The following is a 26,043-nucleotide window of genomic DNA, read 5'->3' as shown; positions in this document are numbered from 1 at the left end:
GTATCAAACAAAAAAGTAAATTTCGATATTTGGAAATCTTTATTAATATTATGATTGAAAAAGTAAAATAACAGCTTAAACAGACCAAACAAGTCTTAAAATAAAATTAAAACCTTAACTCAAATATTTTATGTATCGATTTTCTAGTTTTATTGACTGTCTGTTAAAAGTAACGTTTTAATTAAAAAAGTATATAATTTTTGTAAATTTGTTACCTATCTCTATCAGCAAACAATGAAATCAGTTTAGTCCTCAATATGAACATATCTAAGATTTTTTGATTAGAAAGTAATCTAACAATGTAGATATAAATGACATTTTTTATTATATTTTATTATAATTATTAATTTATTAAACTTGGTTTGTTTAGTAAGGGCAATAATCACCATGAAATATCACATCTTCCTTTTGTTATTTTTTACATTCTATTCCGTTGAAGGTAAGTTTACTTAAAAATTAATATTATTATTAGTACCATTATCAAAATCTTAAAATACCTTATCAGCATACAGCTGAATGTACGTTACCGTAATATTTTCCTCATTTTTCCATATGATACATTCAGTTTTGTATAATTTCAACTATATATTATACTTCTGTGTTACTGACATCCTTCTATATTCCATACTGGTAACTTTCTATGTTATTTTTCATTTTGCTATGCTTAGTACAAAGAAATATTCTTATTTCTCATTGGAAATTCTTTATATGAAAATTTTCCTTACAAAAAATGTTCATAACCCGCATGTTTTCAATGTTTCAATTCTTAAAAATAATCTTTCTGTTGGAAAAAATGTTTATATTATTTATTTTATATTTTTAGATAATTCTTTATATCCTTTTAATAATCAATAAGTCAAAATTTTTATTGCGGTAAAGATGATTATTTATATAGCTAATAGAAATTTCACCTAAGGTAATATTTATCGAATTCATTGTATTTATATTGCGTAATCCTATGTACAAAGTGATCGATTTTTGGTAGAGATTATTTTTAATTAAATTATTTTCCATTATCGAGTATTTTTATTTATAATATTTCGAGAAAATTGATTTGATTTATTGCTTGTTAAAAGAACAATAACTGCAAATTATATGATATTATAATTATAACAAACGAGAATGTAGGTCGGTTAATGCTTTTAAAATTACTCTGTCTCGTCAGACTCTAGTTAAGCCCCAATAAATCCGGCAAAGTCACTTCCCTCGATGAATTCGTTTCTAGTCATCATTATAATATTTACTCTAAGCAGGCTTAAATTAAAAACTGCATAAAAAATAACTAACAAAATATAGACATTAAATGAGAAGTAAAAAATTAAAAGAATATCTGTCACTAAAAGATTCTATTAGTAACGATTGTCAAAATTTAATAAAAGTCATAAATTTCATTCGATTAATAACAACATTGAATCATCTGTTTAAATTTTTATAGTAATTCTCGTTTTAAATTAATTTCATATAAATACAATATTATTTAGTTTATGTAATAATTCAATTTACTATCAAATGATATTTATTTATATTTTATTATTAATATTTGGTCTGAATTTGACAGGTTTGTCATAAGTAAACAACGTATGTTTAGTTAATACGTTATCAGGTGGCATTAGCAGCAGCAAAAAATAAATAAATAAAATTACTTTATTTAATTTAAAGATATATTATTTTAAAAATACAGAAAACAGTATGAAGCTCCGCGCTAGTCTACAGTACCGCCTACTGTTCCACTTTTTTTAATATAACTTGTTATTTTTAAACAACTTATTTAGTTTTTACAATAATTAAATTTACTATTAAATGTTACTTAGTTACATCTTTATAATTTGATATAAATACAATTTCACATAAATGTGAATTTTTGTGTGGATGTGGATTTTTGCAATTATCAGTTCGACTATTGTATTAAAGTACGATAAAAAGAATTATTAGTAAAACATTCTCATGTTTAAACTACATTCATTTTACAAATTCCCAACTGTAAACAAACGCACGTGAAAGCCAAACAGGGTCGTACTGAGGTGTATCAGATGATTTTTAAAAATATTTACTTTTGAAACTATTAGTGTAAGAATTTCTTGAAATTTAATCATTGTGAGCAAAATTTAATGTTCCATTGAAGAAAAATGTGCTAAAATAAAATATTCATTAACTGAGAGATACATAACAAAGTGAACATTTTGAATAAAGTAGCATTGTCATAAGTTTATCAAAGCATAAAAACATACCATTTAAATTACTCATAGTCTGAGGAGCTCCATGTGCTGCTGTCTTCGTCTGGATTTATTATTATGGGTTCGATATGGTTCTCTATTATATTGTCCAACTTCCACATTTTGGACTCGACTTTTTATTGAACGTGTTGCACACATTTCTGCCACGTAGTTGGACTAATATTATTTATTGCATCATAAAAAATATTTTTCATATCTGCAAATTTAAAAGTACCTAGTGTTTTTGGCTGCTACATAATTTTTTACTTCGGCCCAGATGAGCTCAATCGGATTGAGCTCACAATGGTATGGGGGCGGCCTTAACACTACTTTGTTTTGGCTTTTTGCCATCTCATCAATGATATATTTATTATATTGTCACTTATGTTCCTTAGCGATAGCCAGCTATATATATTAACATGGAGTCCTCAAACCCTATATTTTTTGATTTCAGAAACGCTTGTATGTTAGCATTTCTAGAAACAGTAGTTGGAATTTTTTCCAATTTTCTGGAATGATAAGACGCGTTGTCCAATACGATGATGGAGTTGTCTTCTAATCAAGGCAGTATATTTTTGAACCAATTTTCGAAAAATTTCCCGTCCATCTCTTCATGGTAGTACCCACTTTTTTTTATTCAAACACCCACAACCCTTCTGGAACAAACCCATTTTCACTGCCAATGTGACAGATTATTAGTATTATTTTAAAATTTACTTGAAGTGAAAAAGCACATAAACATTTACCTGCAGGATTGTTTAACCCCGTAGAAAGTCCATCTAAAAACGCTTGTTTATAAAACGTTACCGAATTGTCGACCCATACTATAGATTTGGTGTGACCAGCGTTTAGCAAAGTCTCGTCTAAGTAGTAAATTTTGTGGTTTTCATTTCTATAGGACTTCATTTTTATCAGAAATTCTCGTCTCCACAAGACAGTTTCGTCCCTGTCCATCAAAATGTTGTTTCGCTGACAACGTTGAAACTTAAAATTTATTGCTGTCAATAATTTAAGAAACGTACTTCTTTTAAAGTTAGGCAAAACCGGATCTTCATTAACAACCCTCAGAACTTTGTCAATTGTGAGTATTTCATTTCGAAAAAAGAATTGATGGATTATTTTTCTTATTGCTTCTCTGTCAAATTTATCCAGCGAGTTAACAATACTTTTACTATGCTCAGCTGATTTTGGTGTCGACAATGTTCCCGTAATTTTATATTCATGAACCACATTGCGTACACTACGGCTACACACGCCTACAATAGATAAAAAGTAACAAGTAATGGAGAAACAATATCAGTACCTGTTATATCTGCTACTCTAATAGAAATCGCACTTTTCAACATTGTAGGGTTCTCCTGGATTTCCTTTTTAAATACATTTATAATCATTTCCTTCGTTGTAACGTCAAAATGTCCCTTTACTGGTCTTTTTTAGGTGGAGTGAGGGTTAAATCAATATCAAGGAGTTCATCGGCTGTATCAGTGCTTGACATTTTTGTTATTCTATTTATCTTCAATAACTGAATGTACTTAGTTGATTAAGAAAATGTCAAAATAGCCTAAGGAAAAATAATATGTATTGTAATAAAACCAGCATCATCGAAAATATCGGTAAAGTTATGAATGCATTCTGTATACTTTTTCAAGTCCAGAAATATTCCATTCACTCACGATACAATCTCCCCACAGAACAGCTTGAATTGGCATGACATTTGGCATACACATAGCTAACATGTTAAATAAAAAAAGTTATATTGTACCGATGTGTGTTTTTGCCCTAGGAGTGAGTTTCACCCATTCTCAGGGGAGGAAAAACATACTTTCAAAATAAGACAGGAATTGGATAAACTGACTAATTCTAAGCAACCTTTGTTCTATTGAGTTTTTTCACTGAGCCAACACTTTTCGAGTTATTTGCTAGTGAATATGTTCATTTTTCAACAACAAAAAAAAACAAGTTTTTAGACGGTTTTTGCAAATAACTCAAAAACTAAGTATTTTATCGAAAAAATATTCTTAGCAAAAATGTAGCTTATACAATACCAAAAAAATGGTGTACGTATAAAGCCAGAAGCACATTTGTAGCTAATGAAAAATAGGTTCTTATTCATCAAATTCCAAATCGAATATTTCAACGTGAAACAATAAAAAAAAATAAGCACTTTCCTCGACAGCGAGTTTTTCCCGAAAAGTACTTCATTTTTTTAATAGTTATCGCTGAAATATTCGATTTTAAATTTGAATTACTTTTCATTAGCTACAACTCTGCTTTTACTGAATCTACAGACTTCATATAGGTATAAGTATATGTTTTTCGATAAAATACTTACTTTTTGAGCTATTTGCTGAAAACCGTTTAAAACGTGGTTTTTTATTGAAAAATGATCATATTCACTCGCAAATAACTCGATAAGTATTGACTTTGTTCAAAAACTGTATAAAATACAAATTGCTTAGAATTAGTCAGTTTATTCAATTCTGGACTTATTTTGAACGCATATTTTTTCACGCCCGAGAAGGGGTGAAACTCACCCCCGTAGCAAAAGCAAACATCGGCACAATATCACTTTTTTTCTTTGCCGTTAGCTATGTAGGTATATGCCAAATTTCATGTCAATCCAAGCGGTTCTTTAATATTTACAGCAAAAACTGTGAATAAATGGACTAAAAAGCAAATAAAACTTTTCGAAACATCAATAAATTAAATTAAATATTGGTTTCTCTTACCTTTATTAAAGTGATTACCGCAAGCTATTTTTACTTTTAATTAACAAATACTTTGTTTTTGGATACTTAAAGTTCACTACACATAAAACTTAATACTAAACACTTAAACTAAACTCTAAAAAATAACACGACCAGTAAATAACTTAACAATAACTATAATATCTAACACACAATATATTAACTTAAAAAACAACACGCTACAATTTGAATTTAAACAGACTGACAAGTTTGGACCTGTAAAATGAGAATCAGTCTGGCTTAAAGCAATAAATTATATTTAATAGCCTCTTGACGAATGAGAGGGCGAATATCAACACGTGCGTTTGTTTACAGTTGGGAATTTGCTGAACGAATGTACTTTATACAGTTACAACGGAAGAGTCCATTTGTGTAACTAAACAGGGAGTGGCCAGATGTATACAAAATGTCAAAACTGGTTACAATTTGTTATTTTGATTTTTGAAATGTTTCATAATTTTTTGTACAGGAAACGTAAAAAATATTATACTAACGAATGCAATAAAGCATGTAAAAAGCTTAAAAAGATACACCAACAAAAACTGCTACCTAATAGAAATTTAATTAAGAATATTATGAAATTGTAAAAAGAATAGGAAAAACAGCAACTTTATAAATGATCAATACAAGCTTCTCGCTAGTCTACACTGTAGACTCTACAGTACCGTCTACTGAACTCTTTTTTTAAGGAAAAGTTCTCTGTTTTGAAACTTTGTACATTCAATGTAGGTTGGTTGTTTTGTTCCAGGGAAGAATCTTATTGAATTTGGTGCAATAGGGATTTTTCTTCTTCTGCTCATATTCTTTTTCTTCTTGATTCCAAAGTTTAGGCATTTGTTGTCTATTCCAGCATCAAACCTTACTCTATCTTTTTATGGAGCATCCTACATTTCTTCTGGCTTTTTCTTGCTTCGATTTTCATTATGTTTATAAGTTGTCGGCATTTCTGAAAGAAAGGATTTTAAAAGACAATAATACCATATGTGAATGGCTTAGTAAAAAATAAATAAAAAGGATATTCAAAACAACCAATACACTGTGAGTATGTCCAAAGCCAAACCTAACAAAATATACGAGAGATCAAAGAGCTACATCGATAAAATACCCTGCGGATGCAACAATTTTTATGTGGGAGAAACCGCAAGACTATTAAGTGTTCGGCTAAACGAGCATGACTTAATGAAGAAAAATATGTAGCAAACCCATTAGCAGAACGTAGAAATCTCTGGTGCCAATACTAAAAGAAGTCATCAACAAGAACATACCAACATTGGCCAACTACGCAGATACATCATCTTAAATTATACATAATAATATATATACAAGACACAATACGTAGTTATAATACATTCTTCTTCTTCTTGATGTGCCTATCCGTTACGAATGTTGGCGATCATCATGGCAATCTTTATCTTATCTGCAGCAGCGCGGAAAAGCTGCACAGATGTTGTATTGAACCAGATTCTGAGGTTCTTTAGCCAAGATGTTCTTCTTCTTCCTGGACCTCGTTTTCCAAATATTTTTTCCTTGCAGGATGGCTTGAAGGAGAGTATATCTGGATTCAGTTCGCATAATATGTCCGAAGAACTGTAACTTTCGAGATTTGATGGTGGTCAGTACTTCTCGATTCTTATTCATTCTTCTGAGGACCTCCTCATTTGTGACTCGGTCAGTTCACGGGATCTTAAGCATTCTCCGATATAGCCACATCTCAAATGCTTCCAGTTTTCTGCACATATCTTCGTTCAAGGTCCACGATTCAACACCATAAAAAAATACAGGGAAGACGTAGCATCGCAGCATTCTTACTTTTGTATCAAGAGAGAGGTTGTGACTCTTGAAGAAGGCCGCCATCCGATTGAAGATGGATCTAGCTTTTCCGATGCGTGCTCTAATCTCCTGGTTGTTGGTCCATTCTTCATTTATTATGGTGCCGAGGTAGTTGTGCGTCACTCTTTCTACAGGGGATTGGTTGACGTAGAGTTGACCTTCTGTTATTCTTTTCTTGCTAATTATCATAAGCTTTGTCTTCTTAACGTTTATATTGAGTCCATATTGTTGACTGTAATACGTGATTTTGTTCATAAAAACTTGTAGGTCTTCTAAGTTGTCCACAAATAGTATGGTGTCATCTGCATATCTGATGTTGTTTAGCCGGCAACCATTTATTAGAATACCTTTTTCAGTTTCGTGCAAAGCTATATAATACTTAAGTATTATATAGCTTTGCACGAAAGTTATATAATAATACATAAACACATAATATATAAACAGACAAAATAATCAGGATTCAATATCATCGTAAGGGTACAAGTATCACCCTTGGATTTTAAACTACAAGCATAACTATATGCCTACAAGATCGAAGCCAAGTAAGTCAACCATTAATTTAGAAAACAACTACCAAATAACTTGGTTGTAATAACAGCTCACTATTTAAAATAATCTTTTTTGAAAACGATTTCGGGAGTGGAAATCGTAACGTAAAATACAAATAATATAAAATTTAATTTCCGTTACAATCAACTGTAGCTTAATATCTTATAAAAATAATATTTATCTTAGACATGCCACAAGAAATCAGTTTCAGAACGGAAATTTAAAATTTATTGTTCAATTATTTAATAAAAACATGTTAGATTACTTCAACATTACTAACCAATGCATACTTGCTATAATAGATCAGCTGTTTTAATATTTTAGTTACCTTCCTATAGTGTAATTTTTGAACTTGTCAAGAAGTGATTGAGTGCTTCCAAATTTATAAGCCGTCACCGACTGCAATAAATCAGTTTTACAATATTCAAAGCATACAACGCTTCTAGACTAGTCAATTAGTTTTGAATTAAGTAGTAGTCAGTTTTTAAATAATTTTAAAACTGTCTGTGTTTTCCATGACCCTAAAGTCACCGACAAATAAATACACACATCAAAATAATCTAAGAGACACCTGTATTAATAGCTTTAAATCAATGTTAGCTGCTAATACAAAAATAAATTTATGTTTTTAATCTTTTTTGTTGTTTTGTCGATTATTTTACTAACTTGAACGGTAATGCTGATAAGAATGGCTATAAAAACTTTAACAAAACATTAATTTGCGTTTTTTTGTCTATAAGATAAAAATAATATTTCTTTATTTGTACTTGATTTTCGATGTCTATGTGAATTTTTATTTAGTTTTGCAATTGCCAATAATGGAGAGACATCATTTAAATCGCAGTGGCGTACTATCGGGATGCTTCAAGCTGATAAAAGTCAAACAGACGCTACTGAGGTCCTCCACACGAACAGAAGTGTCATTAATCGTTTGTGGTTAAGATGTCAAGAAACTGGTCATACTGTTGAACATCATGCAGGCAGGCCGTACCAGGATAACTAACCAGATTGATGACCTTTTTATAAGGTTACAGGCTTTGCGAAATCGCACTGTAACTGCATCACAATTACAAATGAGGATGCAAGAGACCCATCAGGTATTTTGTAAGTGGCCAAACCATTAGAAATAGACTGCATGAAATAGGGTTAAATACTCGAAGACCTGTGAGAGTGCCTCCAGATTATCCAGAGGAAATCACGCTCATTGACTTCAGTGGGCACAAGAATATGCAAATTGGGCTAAACGTGAGTGCGCTTCTACTTCTTCACACTTCACAGATGAGTCCCAGTTTGGATTTGTACCAGATACCAGAAGGACAAGAATTTGGAGACGATCTGGCAATGCTAAACGATTGGCCACGGTGCAGGGGGTTCATAAAGAACAAGGCAGCAGTATGATGGTATGGGGTGGCGTCACTCTTGGTGGAAGAACCAATCTCGTTTGCCTGGAATGGTTTCTAAATGCAATAGACTACAGCGATATTATTCTCGAACCTATTGTTGTATCCTTTGCACAACAAGCTGGTGCCCAATTTCAATAAATGCACAACGATGCGCGCTGTATACTTCCAGGGTCGTGCGAACATTCGTCGAAGATAATGAAATTGAGGTTTTACCATGAACTCCACAATCGCCAGATGCACGGGACATATTGGGCAGACAAATTTTACAACAAAATATTACGTTTAATACTAGACAGTAACTGTTTGAGGTCCTTTGAATAAAGTGTAGAAGAATACCGCAGCAAGACATTGACCATCTGATCATGAGTTTGCATCGGGCATTCTGAACAGCATCGGGAATAGAAGAATTAATCCACGTTTCTGTTAGGAAAATAATGTGAGGTTTTAAAAGTTGAACAGTACTTATAAATTCATTAAATTTGGACATAAGTGAGTTTAGATTCGTATACATAAGAAGCCAATCCGTAAATTTTGGTGCAGAAGAATTATGAACGAAATTTCATTATCTTTGGACAGCCATTCACATATTTAATCGTAAGGTCATTTTCTCCATTATTTTTACGAGTTTCAAGCTCAGTACGAAGTTCCTTTAAACGAAGTTGCTGCATAGGTGTCTTGTCATCAATAACAGAATAAGTTTCAGTAGATTTGTTTTCCAAAAGTTTATTTTTGTTACGAAGAATTTTTTGAGTGTGGTGTTCAGAACTCATTATCACTTTTAACAAGATATGCGGTCAGCTGCTTCATTGACAATGCTGTCGGTAAATTCTGTTGTAATAGAATCAAGTTGATTTAATTTATTGCTGAATTCAGATAATTTAATATCAAAGTTTTCAATTTTCTTCTTAATGTCCGCTTTAAACTCGACTAGTAAACTCTTGATTTCAGTAATATTCCCAATGTTTGAACTACATGCATTGCAAAGTATACATATCCCACGCACTTTTTGCCTCGTAACTCGATTATCGACCGACAGATCCGTACAAGCAATGTGTATTGGTTTCTTACAGCCATCACACTGGAGCTTTCTATCGGAGGTAGCAGTTGGCTTTGAACAATTAGCGCAAAACGATGTATTAGGCATAATTAACTTTGTGCCAGTTTTAGATATGAATTAAAATTATTTGATTGATAATAAACACCAAATTTATCCTTATCACTTACTTGAATGTCTACAAACACAATCACAATAAATTATTTCTTTGGTTTTTTAAAAAAACATTTAAAATCAATTAAATTTTAATTTGTCGGAGTGTAGCAAAATACGACCGCTTCGATCGAAGTTTGATATTGATAAGGCCCTGTACCCCTTTTCCTTGCTGAGATGTAGCTATGGCTAACTTTACCGTAACGTTAGTATACCCACTCTTTCTCGGAGAGCACGGAAGCGGTTACAGCAATAAAATTTTTCTTTCCGTAATAAATGAGCAATATATTAGCAATAGTTTATAGTATTGGTCTGAATTTGGGCTTATAAAAACTATATACTAACTTCACAATCATTTAAAACAGAGTCGCCCCTGCCCATAACGTGTAGAACGAGTTCCTGAAAATAGATGGTCAGATAAAATCCGAAAATAGTCGTCAACAGGTAGAAGACAACGTCGTAGACCTAGAATAAAGTAAATATTATATTTACAGAGAAGAATAATTAAAAATATTGATAAAAATTAAAAACAGAGTACATTAAAATTAAAAAATACTGGATTTCTTCAACAAAAATATTGTTTTCAGGTTCTCCACTTTCATCTTATAGAATATTTGGCGGACAAGACGCAAAAGAAGGACAGTTTCCATATCAGGTATCACTGCAGAAAGACGATTGGCCTTTTGGCTACCAGCACTTTTGTGGTGGTGCTATCATTTCTCCAAACTGGGTAGTTACTGCGGGACATTGTTGCTGGTCTATGTATCCCAATCTTCATATAGTCGCCGGGATATTGAAAGTACATGAACAAAGCGAGAACACACAAGTTAGAGTAGTTCAGGAGCACTACATCCATGAAAATTATTCTTAGTAAGTATAACTAATATTGATAACATTCTTCTTGATGTGCCTATCTGTGATGAATGTTGGCAATCATCAAGACAATTTTTATCTTATCTACAGGAACACTGAAAATCTGTACAGATGTTGTCTTGAACCGGGTTCTGAGTTTCTTTAACCAGGATGTTCTTCTGCTTCCTGGACATCGCCTTCCAATTATTTTACTTCCAAGCAGGATCGCTTGTAGAATGGTATATCTGAATTCATTTGGCATAATATGTTTAAAGTTCTGTAGCTTTCGAGATTTGATAATGGTGAGCACCTCTCAATTCTTAGGTTATTCTGAGGAACTCTTCACTTGTCATTCAGTCAGTCATCAGTCCATGGTATCTTGAGTATTCAACGATGAAGCAACATTTCAAACGCTTTCAATCAATTGGACATATCTTTGTTGAAGTTCCACGATTCGACACCATAAGAAAGGACAGAGAAGACGTATCTTCACAGCATTTTTACTTTTACACTAAGAGAGAGAGATTGTGGACTTAAAAGTCCTCATCCCGTTGAATATGGATCTAGCTTTTCTGATGCCCGCGCTTATCTCCTGGTTGTTGGTCCATTCGTCATTTATTATGGTGCCGACGTAGTTGCAGTGTTTCACTCTTTATACTGAGGTTTTTTTGACTACGATTGACCTTGTAATATCGTTTTCTTAGAAGCACAATTTTATATCTCGTTTTCTACCATATATTTACGCCGAACTGAAACGAGTTATGAATCACTTTGTATTTTTATTTCATAAAGTAATCGTTTTGCAATATTTAAACTTTTTGGAAACGTACAAACAGCTATAACAAAAATTATAAATAAAACTTATATTTTTTGAAAACACCCTACATATAAAATTTTTTGGCCGTTTTTAAGATAAAAAAATAATTTCTTGGTTTTTTTCGTCCTGTATAAATAGTTCCTATTCTCGGATGTCAACTAAAAACAATCAGGTTCTTTGTCTCACATTTTTGCAAAATTAAAATATAAATTTCATATTTTACAAGATAATACTTCTGGCCAAACGAAAAGATAATCGTAAATGCGGTCCTGTTAGAGGCCTACACGTGCTAATGTTTACGTCCGCTGCATCGCTTATTGAAATTTGCTATAGGAATTTTGATTTGTCAATAACTTATGATTTTATGAACTTATGATATACTCGTAGTAGTTTTATTTTGAGAAATACGTAAATAATTTTATTTTTTGTTTAATTTATTGATATTAAATTAGATAAGATTATATTAAAATTAGATGCGACCTATGGCCGCCCTTTGTTTTGGTCACCTGCGTGCGGTGCACGAACTGCACTCCTGCTAGGATCGGCTCTGATCACAAACTTAGCCAGCTAGATTTCTGAAAGCGTTTGAGTATATGTTTTTGTACCTTATCCAATCTGGTGATCTTCCGGCTTCCCACCATCTGATACGAACAATCTTCATCGGTAATAGTTAAAAGCTTGAAAATATTATTAAAACCTATGACAACAAAATAAAGTGATAATATAATATAAACAACTTTCCTTATGGTGACAGATTCGGACGTGTCCCTTCAGACGCTTGTGGAAAAAGTTGACAGTTGCTGTAAGCGGCCCACAAATTGCGTTGTTGCTCGACAGTTTTGTTCCACGAGCAAGTTTGTTCGAACAAAAATGTAGAACACGAGTTGCACACACACTTCAGTTTTGTTTCAGTTTTATTTAATAGTGTCTGAATATTAAACGAATTTATTTGTGTGCAGTAGCGGCTGCGTTTGCCATAAAATCAAACAAAAAACGTAAACGAACAAAATGGGCGAAAAACGGCAAGGGCCAAAAAAGGAATTAAAATTGGAATGTTTTGATTGGTTTAATTATTTGAGAATGGTTTACGAAACATATTGCACCATTTTAAAATTAGTAACTCCCTGATCGTCAAACAAAACACGCCATTATTTGCAATCGTAAAGTCGACTTACAGCGACTTTACGATTCCTCGCCACTGGCAGATGTTACGAAGATTTAAAATTTTCGGTAATCATTTAACCTCAAGCTTTGGGTCACATTATATCAGAGACCTCTAACGCAATTTATGCTGTATTAAAGAAAGAATATTTAAAGGTAAGGAAAACATTTGTTGTCTAACTTATTTTAAGCGATTAATAAATAGTCTGTAAGAAAAATTTCAACACCCCCTATCTCGGAAACGAAGCATTATGTTTATAAAGCAAACTGTCATTATTTTTTCATGCAGAATTTACCCCTTAAAATTTGCCACATACTTATTTAAAAACACCCTATATTGACGAAAGACAAAGCTAGTTGTTAAAGTACCTAACTTTTTTATTATCCAACGTAAGCGAATGAATTAAAAAATACAATGTTAAGAAAACATATTTCACAGGGTCACGCTAACTTTAAGAATTAATCACAGTTTGATTGGTATACCCGGTATACAATGACAATTTACCTGTCTAGCACCAATATTATAACGATATTGTTAAAGAACAAGGCTATAAAATATTAAAAAATCATTTAAATCGGACAACAGCTTTAGGAAATTCAAGCCATCAGGAAGAGCGGAAGGAAAATAACTCATCACAAAAAACTCCAAAATTATAGAGATAAAAATTTCAAAAAAGCAGCACAAGTTAATCGGTAAAATTATCTAGAAGTATGGGTTAATCAACAGCTGAATTCAGATATGGAAATTAGACACCGAATTTAAATAGCTACAAGAGCGTTCTTAAAAATGAAGAATATATTTTAAAATATTTATATCTCTCTACCACTATTCATAAGATTAATGAAACACTATATTTGGTTTATACCTACTATTGTACGACATGAAAGCCAATAAATCAAAATCAAAATATATAATCGCTTATGTGTAGTGTTAAACTATCCTGGATTGTATGTGTAGCTATAAAAAGAAAGGTATAGGACGAAGAAAGATGTCTTGGCTCAACAACATTTCATGGTGAACGACATGGCGAATCAAACACGTTTATTTATTAAAACTAGCAGAATACTGCAAGTAATTCGTCAGACTGATCATCAACTTCCGGTAGGAAAGAAGCTAAACGATAAAAGAAGAAAGTAATAATACACTATTGAATAATTTTTTAAGATTGTTGCAAAAAACTTTTATTTAATATGATAAGAGCAAGATGTTATTTAGACTTGTGACTGTTGAGTAAATCAATAGGACAAGACTTGTTTGGTATTATATATTTCAGTTTCATAGTATAATAACTCCTTATGTTAGATCAATGAAAGATCTCCATTAAACTGCGAAATCCTATATCTTGCCATCACTATCATCGATTGCTGGACATAGGCCTCCCTAATTTTTTTTTCAATGTTCTCTACACCGGGGCGCTTATAGTCATGTTTCCCGCTACTCTTTTCATATCGTCGGTTCATCTAGTCGGTAGTCGACCTCGGTTTCTTTTATACATAGTTTCTGGGCCTCCATTCCATGATTCGTCTTGTGCACTGTCCATCTTGTATTCTTGCTAAGAGCCGTTTTCAGTTCCACTTTAGCGTTGTGATTCCTTCGATGACGTCTTGAACGCCTGATCGTTGCCTGATTTGTTTGTTTGTTATGGGGTCTCGAAAGCTCACGTCTAGAATTACACGTTTCATGACTCGTTCTGTACCTCTGACTTTATTTGCGGATCTTTGGTTCAGTGTTAAAGTCTCTGTTCCATAAGTTTGTACGGGCAATACTCTTGCCATACTGCTTATCAAATTCCAATTGAAAACCTGAAATCTAGTTTGAATTATATACTGACCTGTTTAAAAATTTTCTCTAGCTGCCATGTGTCTTGAACCATAAATCTACTAAACTATGCACTTCAAAATGAGTCTATCAGCCCGCTGATCCCCCTGCTATTTTAAACGACACAGGTCTGAATTGACGGTATATTCGGATAATAGCTGATTTGTACTGAAATCAGACACCTGACATTAGAATTAAAGAAGATCCGAATCCGAAAAAAATCCTATTATGAGAGAAGTTTGACAAGGATGTGTGCTCTCCACTTTTTTTATGTATATGTAGAAAAGATTTACGGAGTTACTATTAACAACAAATAAGATATTAAAATAAAATTCAAATCATCTAGAATCTAGAGTATTCGTAAGTTGTGTTGTAACTAATAAGAATAAGATCAGGTTCCTCAGGTGGGAGCCAAAAAGTATAAAGATAATTATCTCTACGTGGAAAAAGAGTAACTTTGGGTGTTAATAACCCGACCGTACATGGGTACATTACGAAGAACTCGTTGCTCATTCTCGGAATCGTTATTGGGGTGGGTAAGGATACGAGGGGCCACAATTTGACAACCGCAAAAAGCTTTTTGGTATCGTAGATTACACATTACAAATTAATCGTAATATTCTTAAACAAAAGTATAATTCATGATATTCTCAAAATAAAATATCTAACTTCTTAGCAATCAAAATTAATGAGAATTAAGTCATAAAATGAATTAAATACATATTAATATCCTCAAAAAATATATGTAGCGTAGTGGCGAGGTGTATACGTGTGTAAACAGGAATCACTCCACCGCGCTCCAATGCTTCAGACTCTCTCTTTCCTTCCTATAGCACTCTCATGCACGATAGGGGTATAACTATCAGTCAAATGCTCTTCATGTGGGAATCCTGAGTAATAGAACTCCAACATGATACCTTACCGTTTCAAATTCAGGCTAGCGTTAAGCGCTTTATTTCTAATCATGAATGTGTTGCTTGTGTGAGTCCATTTCAAAAGGTAGAAGAAATAATAAATTAGACTTACTCACAATCAATTTAATTTAACTAATCAGACGACCGGTTTCGCTTTCTACAATATGCAAAGCATCTTCAGGTCATGATACAAAGTTAAATAAATGCTGAAAATAATAAACCCATATTAGGGTGTTGTCTAATAAAGATAATATAAATTATATAAATTACAGTAATTATGCCAATATTACATGTCTGTGGTTTTCAAAAATGAATAGATGTTTAAGCAGACAAGGTAAGACCCACAAATTGGTAAAATAGTCTATTAAACTGTAATGAATTAAAAAATAAACAAATAAATAAAACATTACTTACATGCCGGTACTCTATTAATTGATGGTTGAAAAAACATGGTTCAAACTATCTTGTATTGTTGATTGGAGAACTCAAGTCAACTATTGTAATTGTTTAACAGTAAACAGGGAAGTTCTTGAGGAGACAGATTTAATCCAATGAAGTAGAGATAGGTGAAATGTAATTGTTTGTTTGATGAAAGTAATGTTCTATGCCATTAAGTTATTAAAAAGTTATTTATTTTTATTCTGGAGATATATTTATGAAATATGTGTTATTTATTGAGATTTTTATTTTTGTTTTGGAAGGTGACAGTTGTAAGATAATGAATAAGAATAGATGTACAAATTGTGTGGGTGTGCAATTAGATTAGCTTGTAATTATCAAATTTCTTTGATAGAGTTATCTTGTAATATGTGGCAAATGGATGTAAAGTTCAATCAAAGAATATAGACGCTTAAGCGTCTATCTTCTTTGGTTCAATATATAAAGTTAAAAATTAAAATTGAGACACTTTAAGACACAGAGAAAACACTTAAAAACACTTAAAAAACGGGGGGACGAAACAGACATTAAATTTAAAAAGGGGAAGGATTTGGAAGAACTACATCTCTTATTTGGAGACAATGAGTTTTTTATGTTGTATATATCAGATTTTAGAGGTAAACTTGACAAATGTAGGTTAAAGTGTGACAGTTCTTCTTCTATTTAAATGCTGTGAGTTAAGCTGTAAGTTAAGTTATCTAGTTTTATGAAATAAGCTGATATTAATAAATGTCTAAAAATTTTTAATTTAAGATATCAAAGTTATTTGGTGTGTTAATATTGGCATACTTTAACAGACTTTAAATAATTAAATTTCAATGTAACTTCTTCTTCTTCTTCTAATGGCGCTACAACCCTTTGTGAGTCTTGGCCTGCTTAACAATGTTCTTCCATTCTGCCCTGTCGGATACTTTCCTTCGCCACTGCCTGATGTTCATGGTTTTAAGATCCCTCTCTACGTCGTCTATCCATCTTTTACGGGGCCTTCCTCTTGTTCTGTTTCCTTGGGGCTTCCATCTCTGAACTACTTTTACAGCTCGATTATCTGGCATTCTTTCTAGGTGACCAAGCCAGTTTAGCCTTTGTGATTTTACAAATCTGACAATATCTGCGCTCTGCATTAGTTCATCCAGCTCGTGGTTCATTTTAATTTAATATAATAAATTAATAATAAATTTCATAATAAATTTCAATGTAACAATATAAATAATTGTAATATATCTTCTATGATAACTAACTCAGCTTAGTCAAAGTTACAGAACAAACTTAAGTGATTATTTGGTAATTAAATTAAATATAAATATAAATATGTACATTTGCAATCAAAATGTATAACAAAATTACAAACTTTCTTTCAAATAATTGTTGGTGTGAGTTATCTGTCATGGTGTGTATAAATATTTTCAAATATTTATTCCAGTTCTGATATGTTAATATTCATTTTTGAAAACCACAGACATGTAATATTGGCATAATTACTGTAATTTATATAATTTATATTATCTATCTTTATTTTATCTTTATTAGACAACACCCTAATATGGGTTTATTATTTTCAGCATTTATTTAACTTTGTATCGTGACCTGAAGATGCTTTGCATATTGTAGAAAGCGAAACCGGTCGTCTGATTAGTTAAATTAAATTGATTGTGAGTAAATCTAATTTATTATTTCTTCTACCTTTCGCTTTATTTCTATTATCCTCTTGTGAATTTTCTGCGAAATTAAAATTGCTTACTTAAGCGTAAAACTTGGCGTCTGGGTTTTATATACCCGATTACCAGATAACTTGAAAAAGTTCATGAAAACATTTTTAATAGATAAGTGAGTCTGTATTTATAATACGCAATTGGTTTTTTGGCCTAAGTATTGAGTACTTTTAACTTAGTCTAAACACAGACGAAATTAATGATATGGGAACTCTAAATAAGACGAGTCAGAGGCAATAAAGACAATCTACGAGATATTATAGGTACAGCACAATCAAAATTTGAAGGGCCGTTATTACTAGGAAAATAAAACGCTATACTGTAATCACTGCGGTAATATAAATTAGCTATCCGATAGTTTATTCTTTCATAAATTGCTTTAGTAGAATTAATGATTTATTAGTACACATTATATAAAACAATTTTGCATATGTCTATAAGCATTTATTTAAATTCTTGATACTTTTACTTTCATAAAATAGTTAATTCTCATTATCATTATTATTTTAGTGGTGTGCAACCAAACGATATCTGCATAATTAAAGTAAACGAAACTTGGGTTTTTAATGACCACGTTAAACCAATAGAACTTCCCATCCAGGATTTAAATGCTACAGGAACAGTAGTAGCATCTGGCTGGGGACAATCAGGAGGAAATTTATTTCCACAGTTCCCTGATGTATTACAATGGCAAGAATCTGAAATGCCCGATGAAGAAAGTAAGTTTATTTTCTTCATATATATATATATATATATATATATATATATATATATATATATATCTATATTTCTTCTTTAACAAATGACCTCTTCGTTACGAAAGATATCATGACTACTATAACTACTCTAAAGATTTGAATTGAAATGTAGCCACAATAAAAAAAAACAAAAACAAAATTTGTTTAATATTTACTAATGTTTGTATTTTGAGAACAATTTCCGAAGTGGAAATTGAAACGTCAATAAACGTATTTTAACCTTTAATTGTGGCTTATTCCCATTTAAATATAAATTAACAGTCTTTTAGGGTTTTCACGCTTGAATTATGATCCACAAGATGTAGATTCTTTCTTTTATTGCCATTTTAACTTTTTTTTCCTTGTTCATTCTTTTTTACATTTCAACGTTTGTAACATTATCCATGCATAAGATCTTCAGAATCCTTCTCTTTAACAAATTGAATTTTTAGTTATATCAGTTACCTAGTCCGCTGCTATAGTTCTCCAAGCTATCTAAGAGATTCATTATTGTTTAAAGCCGATAAGCATTTATTTGAACACACAACGGGGGTTCCAGCAAAGGCAGAGTAGGACTAGTTCACACTAAAAACTATTTATAGTCTAATAGTGTAAGTTATTTAACATTTAGTTAATAACCAATTTGACCATTACGATATATCGGTTCACAATTAACAAGGTAATGAAAATAAGTACCTGAGCACTTTAGGCAAATCGGGACCGAACGTAGTCTGCCTAGAGAATGTGATATTATATCTCCTTATTGCTTTACAATGTTTGTATATATTATCGTTTTGCTATACACGCGAACTTATTGAGTGTTACGAATTATATTAAACTTCACATGCCATTTTAAATCTGCCATGTTTTGGTTTATTTATTTTTAAAGTTACGTTTTTCATAAATATAATAATGTTACAGCTTGTTTGGAGTTATGTAAGAAGGTCGAAGAAATTGCCCCATACAATACCACATCAAACGTATGTACCGCAAATCCTGAGAAAGATCATGGTATATGTCAAGGAGACTCTGGTGGTCCTTTAGTCCTAGATCAACAATTGGTTGGAGTATCTTCTTGGGTATTCCTACCATGCGGCAAAGAAGGAGCTCCATCAGTATTTACAAGGGTGAGTCATTTTGTTGACTGGATCAAGAAGCACGACAGTGAATTGTAATATCAATATTTAAATAAATATTGCACTCATTTTTTCTGTTTGTTTTATAGTTTTAAACCTTAGTTAAACCTTGTTGATAATTATATGTAGGTTATTTTGCGTATTTAAAACGATAAAATATACTTTTAATAAATAAGTATTTTGAAAAAAGTATTCTATGTGAGACGAAAATAACTGGCACAGTCAGTTAGTTGGATTGTCAAACGAGCATTAGCTAATATAATATTACCGCAATTAGCGCACCTAGGGGGAGTTTTGACGGTTAACCCCCCTCTCCCCTCCCCCACAGGGCATATAAAGTAAAAAATATATAAAGAATAGTAGGAAAATGTAACTTGTCTTTCACACGCAATACAAAAAATCCAAAACGCTAATTTAATAATTAAATTACCTGTAACGACGTGTACTACATGTGAAAGGTTATTTTCATCGCTGAAAGTACTAAAGACTTATTTAAGAAATTGTATTAGTGAAGAGAGACTAAATGGTTTAGCTTTGATGTTTATGTATCAGGACATTCAAATAAACGAAGAAAAGGTAATAAACCATATGGCTCTAAAGCAACGCCGTTTAGACATTTTATTATAAGTTTAATTTGTTTACAAATTATTCTTTAGGATAATACAGTTTAAGATTTAAATTAATATTTTTCATTATATTTAGATATAGATACCTAACATTAGGCTCATATGTAGACTATCACGGGTTATGTTCCTCTGCAAGTGTTGTAGGGCACACCTCTGCAGGTGTGTACAAGCAGTAGAAAAGAGACATCTCTATAAAAGAAGACATTTGACAATAGCCATAAAAAAAGAAAAGATGACAAGAAGAGTGGAAGGAACAATACGGAAGGTGTTGCCCATTGAACTAAGATGCTGATCCCGAGTCTAAGGAACTAAGGATTGTCTGTTTTAGGATGCGAACCTAAGAAACTGGGTAGATTGTCTGTTTTAGGGCGTATCTTTATAGGTTCAGAAAGACAGATACAGGTAAATGCCTATACTGCGAATATTCCGACACTGTTACTTACACGATGCTGGAGTATAATAGGTGCACAGAGGAGAGAAACAGAATGTATAGACAAATAGGTATGAGCCCTGTGACTGTGAGAGACATGATCGTGAAACTGACGGAAAGTAAGGAGGGATGGAGGAATCATCTATATGAAATTAATAGAGAAAATATCGTCAGCCTTGCAGCGACTATCCCACTTTCGGACTACAGTACGTGCGACAGTCAACTGGGAAGTAGGAAAGTGATTTTAGTTGGTAGGCAGGATAACAGATACCTGAATCTTTGGCACTGCTATCTTTAGTACTTTAAATTCAACTAAAACCCAAATTTTAAGGACTCAAAATGGAGGTATCATATAAAAAATTTCGGTGCCCAACCAACCCCCTTACCACGAAAATTCTACTTACGCCACTGTATTACAGTTACGTTTCTACATTTTATTGGAAATTCGAAAAAAATTGTCTCTGCGAAAAAGTTACAGTTGGGTGAATTGATCAAAATAATATTTCTCATAGTCAAAATTCTAGACCTTAAAAAAATATTAACTATTCAACCAAGACAAAATTCATGTTCCGACTAACTCAACAAAATATTTATTAAATTTAGTAAGCTCAATATACACCAAGAGATGAATATTCAACTCAAACAAATATATGACAACTTTCTCTTCAAAACGATTAAATTCCTAATACAACTAGAAAAATATGTTTTAAAGCCTTCATCATCATCATAATCCAGCCGTCTGCGTCGAAAGTTGAACATAGGCCTCCCCTAATTCCTTCCATTTCTGTCGGTCTTAAGCTTCCTGCAGCCAATTCCCAGCGATTCTTTTGACGTCGTCTGTTCATCGTGTAGGTGGTCTGTCCCTGCTTCTTTTATCAGCTCGTGGTCTCTGCACTATAATTTTTTGTGCATAGTGCACATGCTATGTGCTCTATGTATTTCGGCACCGTAAGTCATGACTGGAAGCACACATTGGTCGAATGTCTTCTTTTTTCAATAATTTAGAATATTGCTCTTGATTTGTCATATATTGTGTCTCTCCAAAATTTAGGTTCAAACCAAGTTCATTACAGGCGGCATCTAACTTAGTAAACATATATCAGTAGCAGATAACTTAAAAGAGATTGGAACTATGGTAATCATGCTTTAAAGCCTTATATACCTAAAGGAAAATATGTACGTTATCTCTACCAATTTGCCGTAGAGCATCAAACCTTCGTGACGACCTGTCGAATTTTTATTACAGGATTTTGTGTGGCAGCTGATACTTTTGTTTGTATCTTATGCAGGTGAAATTATACACAACACTTTGTTTACCGGTTTATTTTAATTCTACGACATATGTTTAGCTTGCAGAACGGAAGAAAGAGAGAGAGAGAGAGAGGGAACAATGTCTTGAGCAACTTGACCACTTGAATGACTAAAGCGGACTGTTTTTGAATACAAATACAGGTACTGATTAGTACTTACAAAGGGGTCTGCGAGTTGAAGAGGTATCAAGTATACTGACGATCGTCTGGCCTTTTTACTCATATCAGGTGACGTAGCTTAAATTGGAGTAGTGACAAGATATAGTTGGTTTTCCAACAATACCTTTAAACTTGTTAAACTGTTTGTTCGGGCTGTTAGGCCGTTGTCTTCTGAGATTAGTTCTCGACGTTTCGCCAACACTAGGGATTGAAATCTTCTGGAAATGTTACAACTTGTAAGCTGAAACTGACGCCGTGTTGTACTACGGAGGTCATATTTATATTTTCTACTCGCCTCTCCTCCACTGGTTTCGGAGTGAGGGGCCTGTGGTCGTTTGTAGCTTTTCCTTTTTCATGATTTGCGGGGAGTGAGTTTGTTGATTTTAATATCGGTATCCATGTTTTCTTAATTCTTAGTCTTTCTTCTATCCGATTAAAATTATTTGGATGCTTATACATTTCCACCGCTTCCCGATATAACCGTGGGTAGTACTGTGATGTTTTATCCGGCATCTGTGTTTCTTCAAACAGTATCCGATGTTCTCCGCTTCCCAAAGCGTGTTCGGCAACGGCAGATTTGTCGATATGCCCTAAGCGACAATGGCTTTTTGTCGTTTTATGTTCGTTTATCCTTGTGTTTGTGTGCCTTTTTGTGGTTTCCACATATATCACAGCACTTGTGCATGGTATTCAGTATACTCCGGCCGTTGCTAACGGGTCACGTTTGTCCTTCACCGATCTTAAACAGTCCTTGATTTTTTTTGTTGGCTTGAAAATGGTCTTTACATTGGCTTTTTTAAGTATTCCCAATTCTGTCTGTTACCTCCGATATATAGAACAAGAACTCTTTGCCTAGACATGCTGTTTCTTCGTCCTTTCTTCTAGAAACGTTGTTAATCGCTTTATGTATTTCTCTTCTGGTATAACCATTAGAGGTGAGTACTTTTTCAATATGAAGAAGTTCACTTTGTAGATGCTGTGGTTCACAAATTCTCTTCGCCCTCTCCGCCAGAGTTTTGATGATACCTTGTTTTTGACCTGGTTGATGATTTGAGTTCCCGTTTAGGTATCTGTCTGTGTGTAGGTTTTCGATACATTTTATGTCCTAAGTAACCTTCCTTCCGATTTACTAAAACATCTAGGAACGCTAGTTGTTGATCTTTCTCTGTTTCCATCGTAAATTAAATATTTGGATGTAGTGTGTTTATATAAGACAGGAAATCGTCGAAGTTTTTCTACTCCTTGACCCCAAATCACAAAAGTGTCATCGACGTATCTAAACCATACCCTTGGCTTGTATGATGACTCCATTACCCTCTTCCCTAGATGCTCCATGAAAAGGTTGGCTACGACCGGGCTTAGTGGGTTTCTCATTACCTTTTAATTTTACTGCTTAGCTCCCATTACAACGCTCTCCCGCAAATTTATTCGTGCAGATGACATGACCTTATGTATATAAGAAATAAATATCGAGAATGTCCAAGCTATTCCAATCTATTCCGTCGCTAAATAGCGACGAAGTAAACCACAGACCAAACATAGAAAGAGAAAGAATTATTCTAAAACATATTCTTAACCCAAAATATCTCGGTGTAATACTAGATCGCACTCTAACTTTCAAGCAACACTTACATAACTGTAGCTAAAATAAAAACTCGCACCAATTTCATTCATAATGAGGACAAGCCTCTTGCATTAGTCTATTCAACAGCTGAATATTGTGCTCCCGTTTGGCTAAATAGTCACTATACTAACGTTCTCGGTGCACAACTAAATCAAACCATGAGATATAATATGGGGACCATAAAGATTACGCCAACTCAATAGCCTCCAGTTTTAAGCAAGATTGCACCACCTAAAACACGACGGTTAGCTGTTAAAGCTCGATACCAGAAATTTTAAAAGAATCCACCACTGCCAATAAATACCGACACCGATCAACTAAACCAGGGCTAATTGAGGCTGGCGAAGCCCGCCAACAATGACAGCTACCGATCTTGGAACAAAGAAGCTAACAACACACACCTAATAGAAAATCTCACAGATGATGTAATCTGAACTGAATCAGACTAGGTCATTGAGTATGCAATAAATCGCTTATGGAGCATTTCAGACCCCCCGCTAGTTTAAACGAAATCTACGAACTAACTCCTGAGGCAATGGAATGACTCCACGATAGCAATATCCGAGGCGTTAATGTTTTCACCTCTTTTATTATAATGTATTGTAATATATATATATATATATATATATATATATATATATATATATATATATATATATATATATATATATTTATATTTGCTTATAATTGTAAATCTACTTATATAGTCTGAAATGTAATAAATTTATCTTTATCAAACAAATCAAAAGCAAAGAATATCTCAGGGCTAAAAATAATTTTTATATATTTTTTTAATTAAAACGTGGCTTCAAAGTATCTTTTGCTAGTTCCATTTAAGAAAGATCAACAAAAGGAAAAAGAAATAATAGACAATCAATTCGGATATTAAAACAATTGTCCTTTATTTTAAAACATATCCAATTAATTTAAAATAAAGTTGAGGATAAATCTTACACCATACACTATAAATAGAATATTATTATAATAGATATAATAGAAATTATTTTGCTTGCAATTTGACGTGAACTTGACGTTGGATTCTCTGCGACACTTAAAAAAATATCCACTTTCATCTCAAGCTTCAATGAAGTTCGGTTTTTTTTAATGGTAGAATGGTATAAGTAGAAGTAGAAGTAGAATGGTAGAAGTGTATTGTCTGTATTTAGCTAATTTAAAATAATACCATAACACGTGATAAATTATTAATTTCAAAATTTTACCTTGTATTATTCATTATAGATCCTACATGATATAATTCGTTGAAATCAGTTTGTTAAGAATCTTTTAAAAACAGAAAAATATACAGGGTGTTTCATTAAAAATAAGGATTATAGACTATGCCAGACTTGCGCGGATCACCCTGTACATTTAAATTTATGTTTAAAAAGCGCACATTTAAATTTAAAAGTTAACGTGTCTCAGAGTTTTTTATTATTTTCTATAATAAGGACACAAACAATTTTATTCCATAAGTGGTTTTCACACTGTATATCTATATATATATATATATATATATATATATATATATATATATATATATATATATATATATATATATATATATATATATATATATACAAGAATTACTGGATATTAGTGACAGTCGATATAAACAAACAACACAGTTTATTAGGGTTGCAGTCAGAAATGTGGCCGGGATGTTAATGAAACACTCTTATGACTTTTTGTCTAGCTTTCGGAATCGTTTTATTCCTTTTTCAAGACACTGTAATAAGACAAAAAATGTAAATATTTATAAAATATTACAATTCTTCAGTGCAACTTACTAGTCGTTGAGATTATTTATAAAAGCATAGACACTCAACATTAATAACACACATATAAAATATAAAATAATGGACAAAATACATTCTAAAATACTTTAAAATTTAGGTACAGATAGTAAAAATGGTAAAACTTAGTTTGTCATCTTTTACTGGTGTGTTTTAACTCTGACACATAGAGAACAAAAAGAAAAAACCCCATGATTAAAAAGTAATTAGGTGTACTTAGTATTATATTTCTTTTTAAGAAATACTAGAGGCCCATCTTAGGTGATTTTAATTTTAAACCTGTCTTAATGGTATGCAACATGTTATGCATATCAGTGTAATTTGTGTAGGTACAGGTAAATATTAATTTTATTTTGGATGTTTTTCCAGTAAGTAACAATAAATGTTGCTCAGTTTATCTATGTCTGACTTTTTATTGATGCAAAATGTACTAGATTTTATGGAACACATTTCCAAGAAAACACGTTTTGAATGGATCTTTTTCTTTGCCAAAATACAGGAATCCTCGAAATTAAATTCATGTTTCAACGTTAATGCATGTTCTGTCAATGCACATGCATTTATTTTTT

General features: G+C 32.4%; 1 protein-coding gene across 1 annotated transcript; it reads left to right on the top strand.

Annotated features, from left to right (window-relative positions):
• Window positions 1-286: 286 nt before the first annotated feature.
• On the top strand, window positions 287-19,602 carry LOC140437280 (trypsin-1-like). The gene is made up of 4 exons (XM_072526711.1): window positions 287-439; window positions 10,537-10,819; window positions 18,170-18,378; window positions 19,318-19,602. Exons 1-4 carry the CDS (start codon window positions 388-390, stop codon window positions 19,569-19,571), a joined length of 798 nt encoding a protein of 265 aa, XP_072382812.1. The 5' UTR covers window positions 287-387; the 3' UTR covers window positions 19,572-19,602.
• Window positions 19,603-26,043: the final 6,441 nt, after the last annotated feature.

Source organism: Diabrotica undecimpunctata, chromosome 3, assembly GCF_040954645.1.
Source record: "Diabrotica undecimpunctata isolate CICGRU chromosome 3, icDiaUnde3, whole genome shotgun sequence".
NCBI classification, from domain to species: domain Eukaryota; kingdom Metazoa; phylum Arthropoda; class Insecta; order Coleoptera; family Chrysomelidae; genus Diabrotica; species Diabrotica undecimpunctata.
Note: the sequence above shows the minus strand (reverse complement) of the source record. Positions and strands in the feature narration are given on the sequence as shown.

Coding starts and splice junctions, on each gene's coding strand:
- LOC140437280 (XM_072526711.1), top strand. CDS start 388: ATGAAATATCACATCTTCCTTTTGTTATTTTTTACATTCTATTCCGTT. Junction 10,820..18,169: donor ATCCATGAAAATTATTCTTA/GTAAGTATAACT, acceptor TTATTATTTTAG/TGGTGTGCAACCAAACGATA. Junction 18,379..19,317: donor TGAAATGCCCGATGAAGAAA/GTAAGTTTATTT, acceptor ATAATGTTACAG/CTTGTTTGGAGTTATGTAAG.